At 41.8% G+C, this 16542-nt stretch overlaps 1 protein-coding gene across 6 annotated transcripts in view; it reads left to right on the top strand.

The window, feature by feature from the left end:
* Nucleotides 1–12628, top strand: part of spock3 (SPARC (osteonectin), cwcv and kazal like domains proteoglycan 3) — an 818297-nt gene extending 805669 nt beyond the window's left edge. For all 6 annotated transcript variants that reach the window (XM_085962121.1, XM_085962113.1, XM_085962105.1 and 3 more), the window contains 3 exons: nucleotides 6893–6955; nucleotides 9859–9996; nucleotides 11086–12628. In XM_085962121.1, the coding sequence (XP_085818247.1) occupies nucleotides 6893–6955; nucleotides 9859–9996; nucleotides 11086–11255 (371 nt within the window). In that variant the 3' untranslated portion in view covers nucleotides 11256–12628. The remainder of the gene's footprint in view (nucleotides 1–6892; nucleotides 6956–9858; nucleotides 9997–11085) is intronic.
* Nucleotides 12629–16542: the final 3914 nt, after the last annotated feature.

Genomic DNA, 16542 nt, shown 5'->3' with positions numbered 1-16542 from the left:
ATTGCACCGTGTGAAGAACCGGATTAACAGTGATCTTGAAGTCGCCACAGATGCGAACCTTCCCAGGTTCCCCCGGCTTGTTGCTCAATGAACGCTTCATGACAGGAACAATGGGTGTAGCCCATTCGCTCCAGTCCACCTTGGACAGTACCCCTGAACGTTCTAGCCCTTCCAGCTCAGCTTCCACAGCAGGTCGTATCGCATAAGACACTGGTCTGGCTTTGAAAAATTTTGGGTTTGCATGTTCTTCAACCTTGATGGTTGCCGTAATTCCTTTCAGTGTTCCAAGTCCCTGTTGGAACACCGCCTTAGCATCGTCTAAGATTTTGGACAGTCGTTTAGGTTTGACGTCGTCCTCCTTACAGGCATCTACAGTCAGTGCTTGTATGGAATGCCAGTCCACATTTATTCTCCGGATCCATTCCCGTCCCAGTAGTGGCGGACCTCCATCAGGTAACACATACAAGTCCATTTTCTGACTTTCTTTACCATTGTAGACCACATTTACTGTTATCTTTCCTTTGGGGTACACTATTTGCCCCGTGTATGTTTTCAATACAATCTCCGTATCCCTCAGGGGAATGTGCGAGAATAACCTTTTGTAATCTTGCTTATTCATGACCGTTAATGCCGACCCAGTGTCCAATTCCATCTTCACTTGGACTCCTGCTATCCGAAGCATGACCCAGATAGTTTGGTGGTCTGCTGTGTTACCCACATTATGTATTTTCAGACAACCCAGTTGCTTACTGCTGGAGTCTGAATCCGTCTTCTGTTCATCCGAACTGTTCTCTGTCACCTTGTGTACTTTTTTATACTTCTCCTGCGGTGACTTTTTGCTGCTGGTCTTCGTTCCTGACCGGCATACTCTCGCTGTGTGACCAAGTTTGCCACATTGCCTGCATTCTTTATCTTTGAACCAGCACTGGTTCTGGTCATGCGTTGTCCTTCCACAACGATAGCACTTTACTGCGCCCAATGCCATTTCATTGGTGCTGCATTCCAATGGCCTTTGCTGTATCTCTGCAGCACCCCGTGCTGCTGCCTCGTGGGATGCTGCAATGCTGAAAGCTTTGTCCAGCATAAGGTCCTTTTCCTCTAGCAGTCGCTTCTGGGTTCCTTCCCTTAGGAGCCCACACACAAACTTATCTCTCAGTGCGTCTGCTAGTCCTGTTCCAAACTGGCAGTACTTTGATAACTTGCGCAGTTCTGTTAGGAATTCAGCGTTGCTTTCTTCTTTAAGTTGAATTCTTTTGTAGAATTTAAATCGTTCCGCTATCAGCAGCGGCGTGGGGTTTAAATGCTCCTGCAGGATAGTAACAATATCCGCGAAACTCTTCCCTACCGGTTTGTCTGGTGTTACAAGGTTCCTTAATAACCCGTACGTCTTCGCACCCATCGAGTTTAATAGGGTTAGTGCTTTCTTATCATCCGGTACCTCATTCGTTGTACAGTAAACTTCGATGTGTTCCACATAAATCGCCCAATCTTCCACATCGTTATCAATAGCAGTGATGTTTCCCGTTTTTGGCATCCTTGCTGAGTTTCACCTTCCCCTTCGGATATTATTTTTTACATTTTTTTTAAATTTAAGATGGCGGCTTTTCCCGCGCTTGGCGGCTTTCCCGCGCTTGTCTTCTTCCCCCGCTGACTCAAAATGGCGATTCCCGCCTCCCAGCGGTCCTTTATTTTCCCCTGCGCTGCTGCTCTTGTTCCCCGCCGCTCCCACGGTCCTTGTGGCCATAAACGCTTTTCTGGCTGCTGCGCGTCTCTGCCCCGATTGCAGTCCGGCCCCTGACACCGGCTGCGGTCATGTTCTCCGCCCTTTTTGTCGTTTTCCCTCCCCTTCTCCCACTGACAACTCGGCCGACTTCCCCCCCGTGCTGCTCGATCGGGCTTACCCGCCGCTGTCGTCAAAGGGGTGCTCACTGATGTTTGACTTCGTGGCCAGAAACCAACCCGGGCTCCCGATGACCTCCCGTGCGATGCAGTGCTCAGCAGGATGATGAGGGCAGATGCCCTTGTTCGACGCCCGTTTCTGAGGATGAAGCTTCCTTTGATGCAAACTGCCGCTAGGTAAGATCAGACCCGTCGCCAATGTTGAGTCTGTGTTTTCAAATGCAGTTATACTGAATAACAGGACACAGACTACAGAAGTAAGTAAACAGGTCTTCAGTGATTGAGGGTCAGGGCTGAACTGGGATACACTTTGCGCCGCAGGGTTTATATACCGGTGTGGTCACCACCGGTACTACAATGTACAGGAGCCATCAAAAAGTAGTCCATCACCTTAAGGTATCCTCTTAAGGTAGTACAGGTTACATACACTACAGCAACCATCAGCAAACAGCCCCATTCCTGACATTATGGAGGGAAGGTCATTGATGAAGCAGCTGAAGATGGTTAGGCCAATGACACCTCCCTGAGGAACTCCTGCAGTGAAGTCCTGAGGCTGCAATGACTGGGCTCCGCCAACCATAACCATTTCCTGTGTGTCAATTATGACTCCAGCCACTGGAGGGCTTCCCATTTGACCCCTTGGACTGAGAAGTGGCAGGTAATAACCATCTGGAACATGAGAGAGCCCAGCTATCTCCCTTTGAACTTCAATGGCACCACCATTGCTGAGTCCTCCACCATCAATTGATCTTAATTTTATTAGGGCTGCTTGATGCCATACTAAGTTGAATGCTGCCTTGATGTCAATGATAGCTATTCTCACCTCAACCTCTGGCAATCAGCTCTTGCATCCATGTCTGGATCAACAAAAAGCTGACGATAAATTTGTACACGGCAATGGTTCGATCACAGATGGAGTACTGTGTGCAGCTTTGGGCCACCCATTACAGAAAGGCATTAAAGTCATGAAGAAAAAACAACATAGATTAATCAGGATGTTACCAGGGATGGAAAAGTATAATTGCGAGGAGAGATTTGAATATTATGAGGTGGAAATTACTTCAGCTCATTTTTGGGCCTGAAATGGGCACCGCGCACAGAGCGTACGTCGCAACATTTTCTGTGTAAGCTGTCAGCATTTGCCGCACTTTCACAGACATCTCGCCCATTTTAAAATGAAGAATTTCCAGCCACTTACCTCACTGGCTGTGGCCCAATAATAAGTTATGAAGGATTTTGATAGGGTGAATAGGGAAAGACTGTTTAATCTGGTTGGGGTGTCAGTAACGAGATCATCACTTTAAAATTTTCACTATAGCGAGAGGCTAGGGGAAATTCCTTTCTATAAAATACACAGGGAGTAGTTGAGACAGAGATGATTAAATATTTTAAAGTCAAAATGGATGAACATTTGAAGCAGGGGAAGATACAGGAATATGGGGAGAGAACAGAGCCGTGGGATTAGTTTTGGACAACTGCTGATAATGTACTTTTTAAAATTAGAACTGCAATCAATTGCTTGGTGATTTATTAGACTACTACGGTGTCTTTAAAATTGAACTTCCCATCCCTATGCCATAGCAACGCTGAATGGCGGTAATGCAAACAAGCCACTGCCTCTAATGATTCTGTGTGGAGAAATGGTCTATGGCCTTTTGATTAGTCTGGATTTCAATCAGTGTCCAAATGGATGGTCACAGTGTTCTATGGAGGAGTTTTATAAATGAGGATATCTATGAAAGTAATTGATTTAAAAGAAAAACCCAACACCTTGGGACACATGTAAGGGTAAATATTATCTGTCAGGGTAATTATTCCTTGATATTCTATTTCTTTAAATAAAGATTATTAATAGCCATTTAAATAGTTCCAATTTCATTCAAGCAGATTTATAAAAATAAGACAGCATTTCAGGTTTTTTTCTTAACCAGCTGACCAGTATCACACTCTTATTAACAATGAAGCTATTTTGATACCATGAGATCCCGAATTCATTGCTTATTAATTACTCAAAAAGGAAAATGAATTCCAAGATCCTCCCAGTTAAGTAAGGAATTAAGGCACTGAATAACTAAGTGAACTCAAGTGTGTTACCAGTGGTTTATTTAATTCATGTACGTGTATCCACTACTGAAGGTGAGTCCAAAACCTTGGATTCTTGAAAGAGAAATCCAAAGGGGCAGACAGGTTTAGCAGCAAACATATAGCTGATGCTGAATAAACCCAGTGCTGCAATTGAAGGTCATAGAGATTCAGAATTGACAAGTAATGCAAAGGATCCTAGTAGATGCTAAGAATGAGCAGAATACTTGAGTTTTTTAATAGAAGACAGGAAACCATAGAAAATGGATGTAATAAATGTTCAGTTGGAAGTAATTGTCATTAGGCAGCATTAAATTGATCTGAATTACAATGTGCCCGTCTCTTTCAAATCATACACAGAGGGGAAAATGTTCCATTTTGAATTGATTTCCAAGTGCAAGGGAGCATTTTCTTGGGTCTGTGCCCAGGCCTGGGCACAGCGAATACCAGAAAGTCTGATGGGTCAGAGTGCATGTCTGTTTCAGAACTCGCTTGATTTTCCTTTCATTTAAATTTATGAAGGAAAAAACAGGCAGGTTTCTTTAGAGATGTAAGCTGCAACCCACACGATTATCCCACACTCACTGCAACCATGAGATCCAGTGCGCTTGGGCAGAGACCCAGGAAAATCTCCCCTCCAGTGTCTTTCATATAACTGTCCCCACCACAGACTCTGGTATTGTTAAACCCAACCCATAGTTCTTTCCTTATTGAAATCAACCCCTTACTCTGAACAATCCCATTTCATATTCGACCATTACAGACAACAGAGAAAAAAACATTCAATGTATCACTCAGAGCAGCATTCATCCAAACCCCAGAGGTGAAAGGTCAATGTCTAACCCAATACACCACCAGTTAAATAATAATACTTTTTATTAAAAGAAAATCACATTCATCGCTATTGCAGAACAGTTAATCACTATTCTAGTTCCTGTCACTGAATTACAACGTAACAAATTCTTACCAGTAGAAACCCTGGCCAAGAAATTGTGCCTAAAATTGACAGAGCAATGGCTCTGTTACAGCCATATTTTCCAGGCAATAAGTTGGTGTTTCACCAACAAGAACTAATGCCTGTAGATGCTCAGACCTGAATTCTGGGTTTGGATCTGAGCATAAATCACAGATTCCGAAACTTAATTAAATGCCCAAAAAAGACAGTGATAAGAAAAAATATAAAGAAATTCACAAGGCATCACAGAAAGTAATAAAGCTTTCTTCTAATATTATTGGTCAGAAAGGGACATTTTAAATGCATTTTTGAACTGATATTTTTCCTATGAGATTTAAACAGAAAGCACAGTGGAGAACTATGATTTATGTGATTTATGGAATATCTTTTGATATATTTCTTATATTGTATCTATAGAAACCTGAATTTGCTTTCCATGATACAACAAACAACTTAATTATTCTGTTATTTGTTTATTATCTAGCTTTTGAGTGCAGTTTTTAAATTGGAAAACATTTTAGCTAGAAATGAGCAACACCATCTGTTACTTACTTGCCTCTTCAAGTTGCAAGTTCTTTGATGTGATTCTGTATTTATCTTTCAAATTAGTTTTGTCCAGCTGGAGCTAGTGCTGTTGCTTTGTAAGCACTGTGGTGCTGCTTTGCAGTATTTTCATCTAATCTCTCAGGTCTTCACATGGAAGTACCTCATGTGAAGAAATAAAAGCCTGGTTCATAATATGGCGAAGCTCTGGTTGAGCAAAGCCAATCAGAAAGATAAGCACAAAAATGCATCAGGAGGGCTTGTGCCCCTAAAGCCACTAGTAAATTTTGAATGGTCTTCTCAACTTTTAGTACTGTCAACTTGAACAAATTGAAACCTTTAGATAAGCCTTCTGTCATAATTTATAAACATAGTTGTCTCGGTCATCAATGCAAAAGGAAGGTCTGTCATTCTTTGGAATGTGTGCTTGAAAATCTTGCTTGAAAAAATAAATAAGTCCTGCAATTGCATGGGTGTTCCAGCAGTCTCCTGCTATATGTCCAGTGGAGATGTGCCGGAGCGACCAGGACCCGTATACACCAGGCCCTGACCTCACAATGCCTTTTCTGGGTTGGCATTGTGGAGCGGAGCCTCCGCCCATCCTTACCACCTCATCAATATAAGGGGGCTGGTCTAGGGGAGGGGACTCCCTCAGTTAGGGGTTCCCACTCCTAGGCCTTCAGTTTGGACCTGGTGTACATTCAGTGCCTGTATGCCTGGCCTCACTATATATACTTGTTCAATCCCAGCAGAAATAGGTCCCACTTGGGAGTCCAGGCCAGAGTTCGAACCAAGACCCCCAGAGATCAGAGGCCAAACCAATTTTGGTAAGGAGAGTTTGAAGTGCCTCTTAGTAAGGAATCTGTGGTGACATTCAGATTCCTCTTCATAGGGGAGGTGGGTGGGGGAGCAGCACACCTCTCCCCACTAGACTGGCTAGCTATCACCAATGTTTCTGGAGTCTTCGAGGGGGCTGTACCACGAAACATCCACTCACAGAGGAACTTCCTGACCCTGCAAACTTTGACAAGTAAGTAACGAAGTTCCACGGTCGGTGCAAACACAACCTAACTGCCATGATAGTATCTCAGTGGATTTTCTAGGCCATACAATCAGCAGGAATTCAAATTATATTGTGTCCATATAATTACTTCCACCAGGCTCAAATACTCTGCTGATTTTTTAATTAAAGAAAAATCTTGCTTTGTACAAAATCCCACCATAGTCTCAGGTTTTCATTTTCTAAACAAGTATATCAATTTCACCACAGTGCAGAATAACCAGAACGGTGTAAATGTTTTAGAAGTCTGAGGAGTAAGACATTTACATCATAGGTATCCAATAGATGCAGCTTAGCACTTTTGTCTTTGATCATCTGGAAACTTTTCAGATAACATGTTGAATTCGTTCCAGATCCGCCTTGCCAGATGGAACTGAGCAATATTCAAAGGCAACAAGGGGGAAAGAAACTGCTCGGTGAGTTCTAGATTAAGTGCATATTATTATTTTTGTTTCAATAGTACTCTTATGTTAATATTTAGAACAAATATTTGCTGGATTTTATTTATTTGAACTTATTTTCACCACAATAATGCACCAGTTGCTTGTGTTGAATCAATGGTAACTCTAATTTTTTTAATTGAGATTTTTTTTAAATTTGTGATTTATAACTGACGACCACCGATTGTTGCAATATAAATCGGGTGGCTGGTGGGAGTTCACTTTGCACCCAGGGGGTGGGACCAGTGGCAGTGATGTGTATGGAAGAAGAGAATGGTATATGGAGGGGTGCCAGGAAAGTCAGGCTGCATGAACAATGTTCTGTGCCTACTATACATATCTGCACACCCACCTCTGCAGGCGGTAGTGACCAACCTTTGTTTTGACAGAAGATTAGTACATGTGGAGGCTCCTCTTCCCGAAGGAAGCTGGATGTGCGGGTTAGGCACAGGACATGGTTCGTGCAGCCTGCCCTGCCTTTGTGTGGCATCCTCTTCTTCCATACACGTCAGTTGGAGAGATTTCATTGGGAAACCTATTGATACTGATAATGATACTAATGGCAAAAAATAAATTATTTACAGCAGTAGAATGGCACCACTAGGATATATCTTTGCCTGGTTATGTTCCTACTTCTCCCCTTAATTCCAATACCTCTGGACTCAAATTCCCCAACCACCCCCCTCCCATTAGGTCCCTTTCCCCCAATACATCAAATTCAAAATTCTTGTCCTTATTTACCAATCTCTCTACAGCTTTACCTCACACTATGTTTGCAGTCAATGCCTCACCTGTACCCATTTGTCCACTGACTCTGGTCTCCTGTGCAACCCTTCCCGTCTATCACTCCAAAATCAGTGGCAGAGCCTTCAGCTGTTTAAGCTCTACAGCGAAGAATATGTTCCCTAAATCCTTCTCTCTTGCTTACTTTCCCCTGATATCCTCGCAAACACTTATCCCTCAACCAGTATCACTAAAACAGATTATTTGGCTATTTGATGTTTGTGGGAGCTTGCTGTGTGCAAATTGGCTACCATGTTTCCTACATTACAACAGTGACGACACTTCAAAAAGTACTTAATTGGCTGTAAAGTGCTTTGGAATGTCCGGTGGTCATAAAAGGCGCTATATAAATGTAAGTCTTTCTTTTTTTATTTCATTGCTGTTTGTAGTAAAGTGCCTTGGGAGATCCTGAGTTCGTGAAAGACGGTATATAAATGCACGTTCTTTCTTTTAAAAGCTTCTTCAAAGCTTATTTTTCATCATAGAATGCCCACTTCTACTTGCTAGCCCAAGCCTTCATCACCTATGGGATTGACTTTTCAAATGGTCTCCTCCCTAGTCTCCCAACACCATCCTTCATAAATTTCAACTCATCCAGAATCCATGTCATCTCCTGCTCATCACCCACACCCTTGCCAAGTTTCACCAACTCCATGTGATCCAGCGAATCAACCTTATGATCTTTGTCCTCGTCTTTAGATTCCTTCATAGCCTCCCTCTATCCTATAAGGAATTTTCCAGTCACTTTCCATGTTCTTCACTCCTCTGACTCGATATTCCTGCTTGTTCCTGCATCTTTGTTAGAGGCTGATCAGTAATTCAGTAATGTCTCTGCCCTCTGGAATCCTCCCAAAAAGCTACTAGTCCTGGCTAGCTCCCTCTTTTTCCCTTGAAAGTTCCTTAAAAGCTCCTCTCTTTGACTGTACCTTAAGTGTCTCCACCCTCTCAAATTTACTTTTGAGGTTCAGCCTCCACTTTTCCATATTCTTACATTGATATATTTCTTTTACATGAAGAGTGTAAATAGTTGTTTCTTATATGACAAGTAACAGAAAGCCAGTGAATAGCCTATGCTATGCTCAAGTGATTGAGATGCATAGGGTTTCCTTGTTGGTGTCAGGATTAATAATTGTATATAAGTCGTTGAAATGGCCTAAAGCTAGCTCAAGGTGTACAACAGGGAGCCTTACTGATGCTTTGGAAGAAAACTCAGCCAATCTTTGGTTTGATAAACCGAAAAGGAGTACATTGGATTGCAGAAATGATGACCTAGTCATTAGCCTGGAGATTATGGTGAACAATTCCTGAATTTTAAATGTGCTTTTATCAATTTCCTCTCTTAAGTTTTACAGAAGAATTAATCTGTTTATTTTAAATAAGTTAACACTTCCATTGAAGCAGCAGAGAGAGGCATTTGAAATGAATGTGCTAAAGTCACAGCAATTTCCAGGGTTTTCTTTTCAATAGATGTTAATGGGTTACTGCTGGGGATAAATCTGCTCCATGGCTACTTTGTATACTTTGCACTACTAGTGGCAACCACCAGATTAACTATTCAAATATTCTGCTGGTGGTTCATGTCAAAACAAATGTTAAAGAGGGTTGAGAGACTTGGTTGACCTTATCACGGCTGATTTTAGAAGAGTGGAAAATTGGGAGCCACCAGAAAATTCTGCAGCATGTACTCAATTCCCTCCTCTCCATGGTAAGGTACTGTCGCTAGAGTTAATGCCAGAATTGTTTAACCCAATGTTTACTGTTATCTTCAAGTAAATAACACTCAAATATCACTTAGTATTGAGAAGAAAATTGCTCGCAGATTTTATAATTACTCAACGGTAAATACTGCGAAAATATTTTGCATTATTACTTTTGGTGCAGCATTGCAAGTGTCCTGAAATTTATTTGGTTCATAATTGAATTAACTTTTAGCTAGTGAGCATTCAAGGCAATTCCAGGCTCCCAAGGCCGACTAGTTTATTTTGAGCTGGGAGCAGGCACAGCTGAAACAAGATATCTCATTCACTGCATCCAGAGTGTTAAATTAGTTCCAGTGTTCTCATGCATACTTCATGACATGTATTTGGTTACTTCAGGAATTTTTCTTCCAACCTGTGATGAAGATGGTTATTATAAAACGACCCAGTGTCATGGCAGTGTGGGACAATGCTGGTGCGTTGACCGATATGGAAATGAAATAGGAGGATCTAGATCAAGTGGATCTCCAGACTGTGGTATGCACTAAAACCAAAGCAAGACTTTTAGTCTCATATGCTAATACTTCAAACACCAGCAATATTTAAAAATCTGTAATTCACTGTAAATTCCTTAAGGCGATACTGAGCAATTATTCCATTGTGGTTATGCTAATGTTCTTAACACAACAGTTCTAATTATTCTGAAATTGTTTTTGAATACTGCTAATTACTAATAATTTTCTGTTTTTATTCATTACTAATTTATGATTTTGTCAAAATCCCTGTCCAGTTGCATCTTGGTGATGTAATTTGGAAACTGTCAAACTGATGTGACTCTTAGCTAAAAAAAATGAAAACTGAAATCTAGATTGAAGTTTGTTCAAACCATAATGTAGGTTAAAGCATGTGAAAGGATTAATTGACTGTTTCAGCAGAGTTAAAAGTGCATGGCTCCTGGAACACACAGCACTTTACAGACCATTAGGTTGATGTGGAAAGGTAGAGCCACCAAAATACAGCAGAGATCCTGCAACTAATATCATATAATTTCTTCATTTCCTTCAACATAAATCCATTTGTTGCATCCTACTACTAGTGATCTATGCCAGGGTTCCCTCAGTTTTGGGACATTAATGTTCACCAGTGTTCACTTCATTTTGCTATTGTCGTATCACTCACAACAGCATAAAGCTGCTATACAAGCACAAGAAATAGCAGCATTTAATGTCTTTTTGGGAACAGTGAATTAAATGAGAACCTTGACTTTTTTTTCCACCTCCATTGCCCAGGCCATGGAAGCCAATTGTAGCACATGCACTACTACACCAGCTAATTCACCACAGACCAGAAATCAAACACAGGATCGTCATGACTCAGTACTGCACTATGTGGTGCTTTACTCACCGAGCAATGGGGAGAAACCCACTCCCCAATCTATTTTTAAGATGCGTAAAGTATAACATTATTCCTTTACTTAAAGTACAATTATGTTCATAATGAACCTGACACTAAGGAGATTAGCATTGCACTTTATACATCAAAGCTATCAGCACAAAGAAGCATACTATTATTTTCTGATTAGGCATGTTTTCACGATTTTCATATTGTTGGTGGTTTATTTTCTAGCTGGTGATATCGAGATTTCAGGTGACTTTGGCAGTGGTGACTTCCATGAGTGGTCAGATGATGAGGACGATGAGGAAGATATCAATGATGAAGAAGAAGAAGAGGAAGTTGACAATGAAGATGATGAAGATGATGATGATGAATATGATGTAGGTGGCTACATATGGTAGTCTGGAAATGTCATGAACTTTAATATTTTGCACGTTTCTATAGTGAAATCTCATGAGTTACTAGATACATTAAAAATGAACAAAAGATATTTCGGTCAGCGTGTATATTTTGTACAATTATACCCTCAAACATGGTTACTCCAGAAATAGATCTACATCACTTAAAAATTGTTGCAGTACTTCTTTACTCTACGTCATTTTTGAAAACATAAATTAGAAATTGTAATCCTGTTACGAGAAGTACAATAATAGAACAAGTGAGAAAACCTCAATTTTTGTTTGAAAATCAGTTTCCTTTAAATTGTGTTCTGTCGTTGTACATAGTCGCATTGTGATGCAGTAAATCTAGGCTCCTCCTCCACAAATGACTTGTGTACACTGCTCATTAGTGTTGACCCTGAAACCACTAGTCACAGCATTGATGTGCATTTTTTGGGAAACTCTTGGTTATTAAGACTGCAAAGGTTAAAATATGCTTATGATATCAATATATAAACAAAAATGATTTTAGTCAATAATTAGTCAACTTTTACATATGAACAAATGCTATTTCTTCAGAATTATGTGGTGGAATTTGCAGCAGTTAGAATTTTTAGACAGCGGTTGTTGGTTTATGGCAACAAAGCGTTCTTGCCATACCTCTACCTAAACATTGTTAAAGAATGTGGATACCTTGACTACCTGAGTGAATCTTTTTAATTTTTTCTTCCAATAAAATTTAATCATCTTTTTAAAGGTATATATAATTTCAATGACTAGTTTAAAATGAATAGAAGTCACATTGCGATGTGCCTTTCAACTTTAAAAATAGAAATATTTTTTGTTTGTGAACTAAAAATAGGAGTTCAGGTAATATTTAAGCACACCTGATCACAGCATAAGTACTGCAGCTGCAAACATGGGATAAGAGAAAAATAATTTTAAATAATTACTTTTTCAGTAGTTATGGCAGTCATCATATGGACTATAAGTATATACCAGTAACATCTAGCAGTAGCACTTAACAATTTTGCTATAGACTAAATTGCCCTGCATTTCTGTTAGCATGTTAATTGATTGTATAGACATGTTGGAATTCCACCGCCTTGATGCATACTGGAGTTGAGACTTTTAAGTCCTTTGTCAATTAAAATCAACGTTGTTTGTAGGTACTAACATAACTTTACACTGTGTGCTGTTTATTTAGAACATATGATTGTTGGTCTTAAATGTTACTCCTGAAATCTGGACTAAAGGAAAATCATGAATAATATAACTCATTTTAATTAATTTTTCCTTATAGACTGAATTTGCGTTATAAAATGAAAAAGCTATGCTGCATTTTTTTTACTGTTTATGTATAGTTTGCAATAATAAAGGACTCCTGTAACCAACTACACTGATTAGTATTATTGCCGTTACATAATATTAATGTTCTTTCTAGTAATCTGAAAAATTCACATGCTAGAGAAAACATTTTGCTTTACTTTTTGTTTGTTTTGCCAAACTCAAGAAAGCAGATTTAAGGGACCAATTATAGTACAGGTCTGAGACATGCAGAGCTAGCAGACACAAGCTACATCACTGGTTCCTGTTTTGCTCTTTGACTAGAAACAGAATCCACTATGTATATGCATGTACACAGCTCCACTCACTGGCTTCCAAATGTTGGTTAAACTTTCATTTAGGAGAGATCTGTCTCCCTTCTAATTTTAAAAATTCTCTATGCTGTCCAGCTGGTGTGGCGCCTGAGAGGTGTGAAACTACCTCCTGGATGTGGTCTGACATCTCTTTTTTTAATCATAGAATTATACAGCACAGAAGTTGGCCATTCGGCCCATGTGCCTGTGCCGGCTCTTTGAAAGAGCTATCCAATTAGCCTCACTCTCATGCTCTTTCCCCATAGCCCTGCAATTTTCCCCTTCAAGTATTTATCCAATTCCCTTTTGAAAGTTACTATTGAATCTGATTCCATCACCCTTTCAGGCAGTGCATTCCAGATCATAGCAACTCGCAGTGTAAAATAATTTCTCATCTTCCCCCTAGTTCTTCTGCCTATTATCTAAAACTGTTAATTATTAATAATAATTAATTAAATACCTTAATTAAATTAATATTCATTCTTGGGTTGTGGGCATCTCTGGCAAGGCCAGTATTTATTGCCTATCCATAGTTGCCCTTGAGAAGGTGGTGGTGGGCCTTCTTGAACCGCTGCAGCTTGTGTGCTGAAGGTGCTCCCATATTGCTGTTAGGAGTTCCAGGATTTTGACCCACTGACAATGAAAGAACGGCAATATATGTCCAAGGCAGGATGCTGTGTGACTTGGAGGGTAACTTGGAAGTAATGGTGTTCCCATGCACCTGTAGCCCCTGTAGTGCCCTTCTATGTGGTGGAGGTCACGGGTTTGGGAGGTTTAATACAGACCAAACTGCTAAAACTTCAGAGTTATACTTCCAATTTTGCAACAATGTGCACCCCCAAACCACTTTACATCAACCAGGCTATTAAATTAAAAACAGAAAATGCTGGAAATACTCAGCAGGTCAGACAACATCTGTGGCGAGAGAACCAGAGTTAACATAGAAACATAGAAGATAGGAGCAGGAGTAGGCCATTCGGCCCCTCGAGCCTGCTCCGCCATTCAATGAGATCACGGCTGATCATCCAAATTCAGTACCCCGTTCCTGCCTTCTCCCCATATCCCTTGATCCATTTAGCCTTAAGAAATATATCCAACTCCTTCTTGAATATATTTAATGAATTGGCCTCCACTGCCTTCTGTGGTAGAGAATTCCACAGGTTCACCACTCTCTGGGTGAAGAAATTCCTCCTCATCTCAGTCCTAAATGGCTTACCCCTTATCCTTAGACCATGACCCCTAGTTCTGGACTCCCCAGCCATCGGGAACATCCTTCCTGCACCTAATCTGTCCAGGCCTGACAGAATTTTATAGGTTTCGATGAGATCCCCTCTCAATCTTCTAAACTCCAGTGAGTACAAGCCCAATCGACCCAATCTCTCCTTGTACATCATTCCTGCCATCCCAGGTATTAGCCTGGTGAATCATCGCAGCACTCCTTCCATGGCAAGAACATCCTTCCTCAGATAAGGACATCCTTCCTCAGATAAGGGCTGCATTTTGCCGGCGATCAGATTGCGGGTTTGGAGGCAGGTCCGCTGTCAAAATAGCAAAGATTTACAGCAGGTAGGAAACCCACTGTCAACCCGCCTCCGCACTAGTCTCCCAGGTGTCGGGTCTGTCTGCGCAGAACTGACCCGACACCAAGCAGCAGGGGCGACAATTGAGCTCATTAAATGGCTTGTTAACAGCCACTTTAATGGTATTTTGAGCCTTCCTTGTAATTTTATGTACTCCCCCATGAGTTACCCGCTGCTCGGGGAACACGCCAGCTCACCCTGGCGTGAGTTGAGTCTGCTTTGATTTATCTGATAACCTGACAGCTGCAGAAATGGTATAAAGGATACCATGTTGCAGCTGTTCAGCTTCAGAGCTCAGAAACTGTTGGTTACTGCATTTGTAAGACATATAGAGCTTTCTGTAGCTTGCAAATGTTTAGAGCCAACTGTATATCCGGTGGCACCTCATTGGAACAACCTCTCTCACCATTGACAGGTCGCTTCTATCATCTCAACTGCAGCTGCCATCTATTCCAGCAACATCGGTGCCCTTGAAAAAATTTCGCCTTGGTCCTCTGAATCCTTCCACGATCAGCCCCAACAGCAACATGACCAGGCACAACAACATCACCAACAACAACAACACCAACCTTCTTCACCATCACCTGATGCTGCACAGGACATCAGCCCCTGACAACATTGCTGCCCGGGAGGCCAGCGATGGCATCACTATGGCCAGATTTACTTCACTTGATGCTGTACACCCTGGCTGCCACATGATGCGCCAGGTTGATATCCCACACAAGCACGATAAAGCATCCCTATAATGTTCAAGCCATTCCCTTCACACTCATCACAATAGCGGGGGGTGGGGGGGAGTTATGTCTCAACGTACACTGGAACTCACTGAGACACTTCTCAAGGTGTGCACAGATCTGTCCAATAAGGTGAAGTTTTGAAAATAGAGATTTCAATGTTTGACAACACATTACCAGAAACTTCACATGAACATTGGCTAAACCTCTCAAGTGCCTAACCTTGTGTTAGTTGGTATGCTTGCAGTAGGATGAGGGTGAGTGTGAGGGGTGGCTAATGAGATGGTGAAGTGATAATGTAGATAGAGAGGGTTGGGTGGAGGTGCAAGGTAAGTTGGTGTGAGTAAGGATGTGCAGGAGTAGGGTAGGGAAGCAGAGTGATGGGGATGTGATGAGTGGCACAGTAGGATAAGGTTGAGTGTGACTGCAGTAACATTTTGTGATCTACTGAGATCATTGAAAGGTTTACGCCACTGCAGCCAGGGACTCCTGATGACACCCCTGTTTGTGCCCTCCCGTGCCCATGGGAAGGAAGAGAATCTGCCTGCATGCTGTGACTCCCTCCATAAGCAGACGTGCACCTTTGTGCCGTGCTTGTCAGTGTTTGTAGAACACTGACAACACAACTGTCAAAATCAATGTGGCTGTGGTCCCTTTAAGGAAACTGGCTGATGACGTGTCATCAAATGATGTCATCAGACCCGATTCCTATTAATTGGCCAGGAACCCCGCAGGGCGGGCTTAACAAGGCCAATCTATGGAAAATCATTTTCAGACAGCGGCTGCAGATGGTAGCGTGACCGGAACCCGCCAACCAGCTCTCCCGCCGCCATCCCGTCTCCGCAGGGAAAATCCTGCTGAATGTTTCAAATTGATGACCTTTCGTCAGAACTAATCGGTGGTTACTGCTACCAATACTGTCATGGAGAGGTGCATCTGCGACGGAGCTAAGCGATCCCACAACCAATGGATCAGATCAAAGCTCTGCAGTTCTGCCACATCCAGTCATGAATAGTGGTGGACCATTAACATGTAACAGGAGGAGGATGCTCCATGAATATCCCCATCCTCAATCATGGCGGAGCCCAGCACGTGAGTGCCAAAGACAATGCATTTGCAACCATCTTCAGCCAGAAGTGCCGAGACCATGATCCATCTCAGCCTCCTTAACTAAACTGTAAACTAAGTTACTTAAATACAAATTTAATTAAATAGAACAATTAGGGATGGCAGTGCAGGTGCTGTGCCGCAACTGCAGCATGTGGGAGTTTGTGGAGAGCATTGTGATCCCGGACAACCAGGGGAGCAATTTTGCCAATGGGGACGCGCTGGCGGCAGGACTGCTGCTTGTCGG

This window comes from Somniosus microcephalus, chromosome 2 (assembly GCF_052327205.1).
Source record: "Somniosus microcephalus isolate GS21.2 chromosome 2, FLI_Smic_1.0, whole genome shotgun sequence".
Classification (NCBI taxonomy): domain Eukaryota; kingdom Metazoa; phylum Chordata; class Chondrichthyes; order Squaliformes; family Somniosidae; genus Somniosus; species Somniosus microcephalus.
The sequence above is the reverse complement of the archived record's forward strand: the minus strand, read 5'-3'. Positions and strand labels throughout refer to the sequence as shown.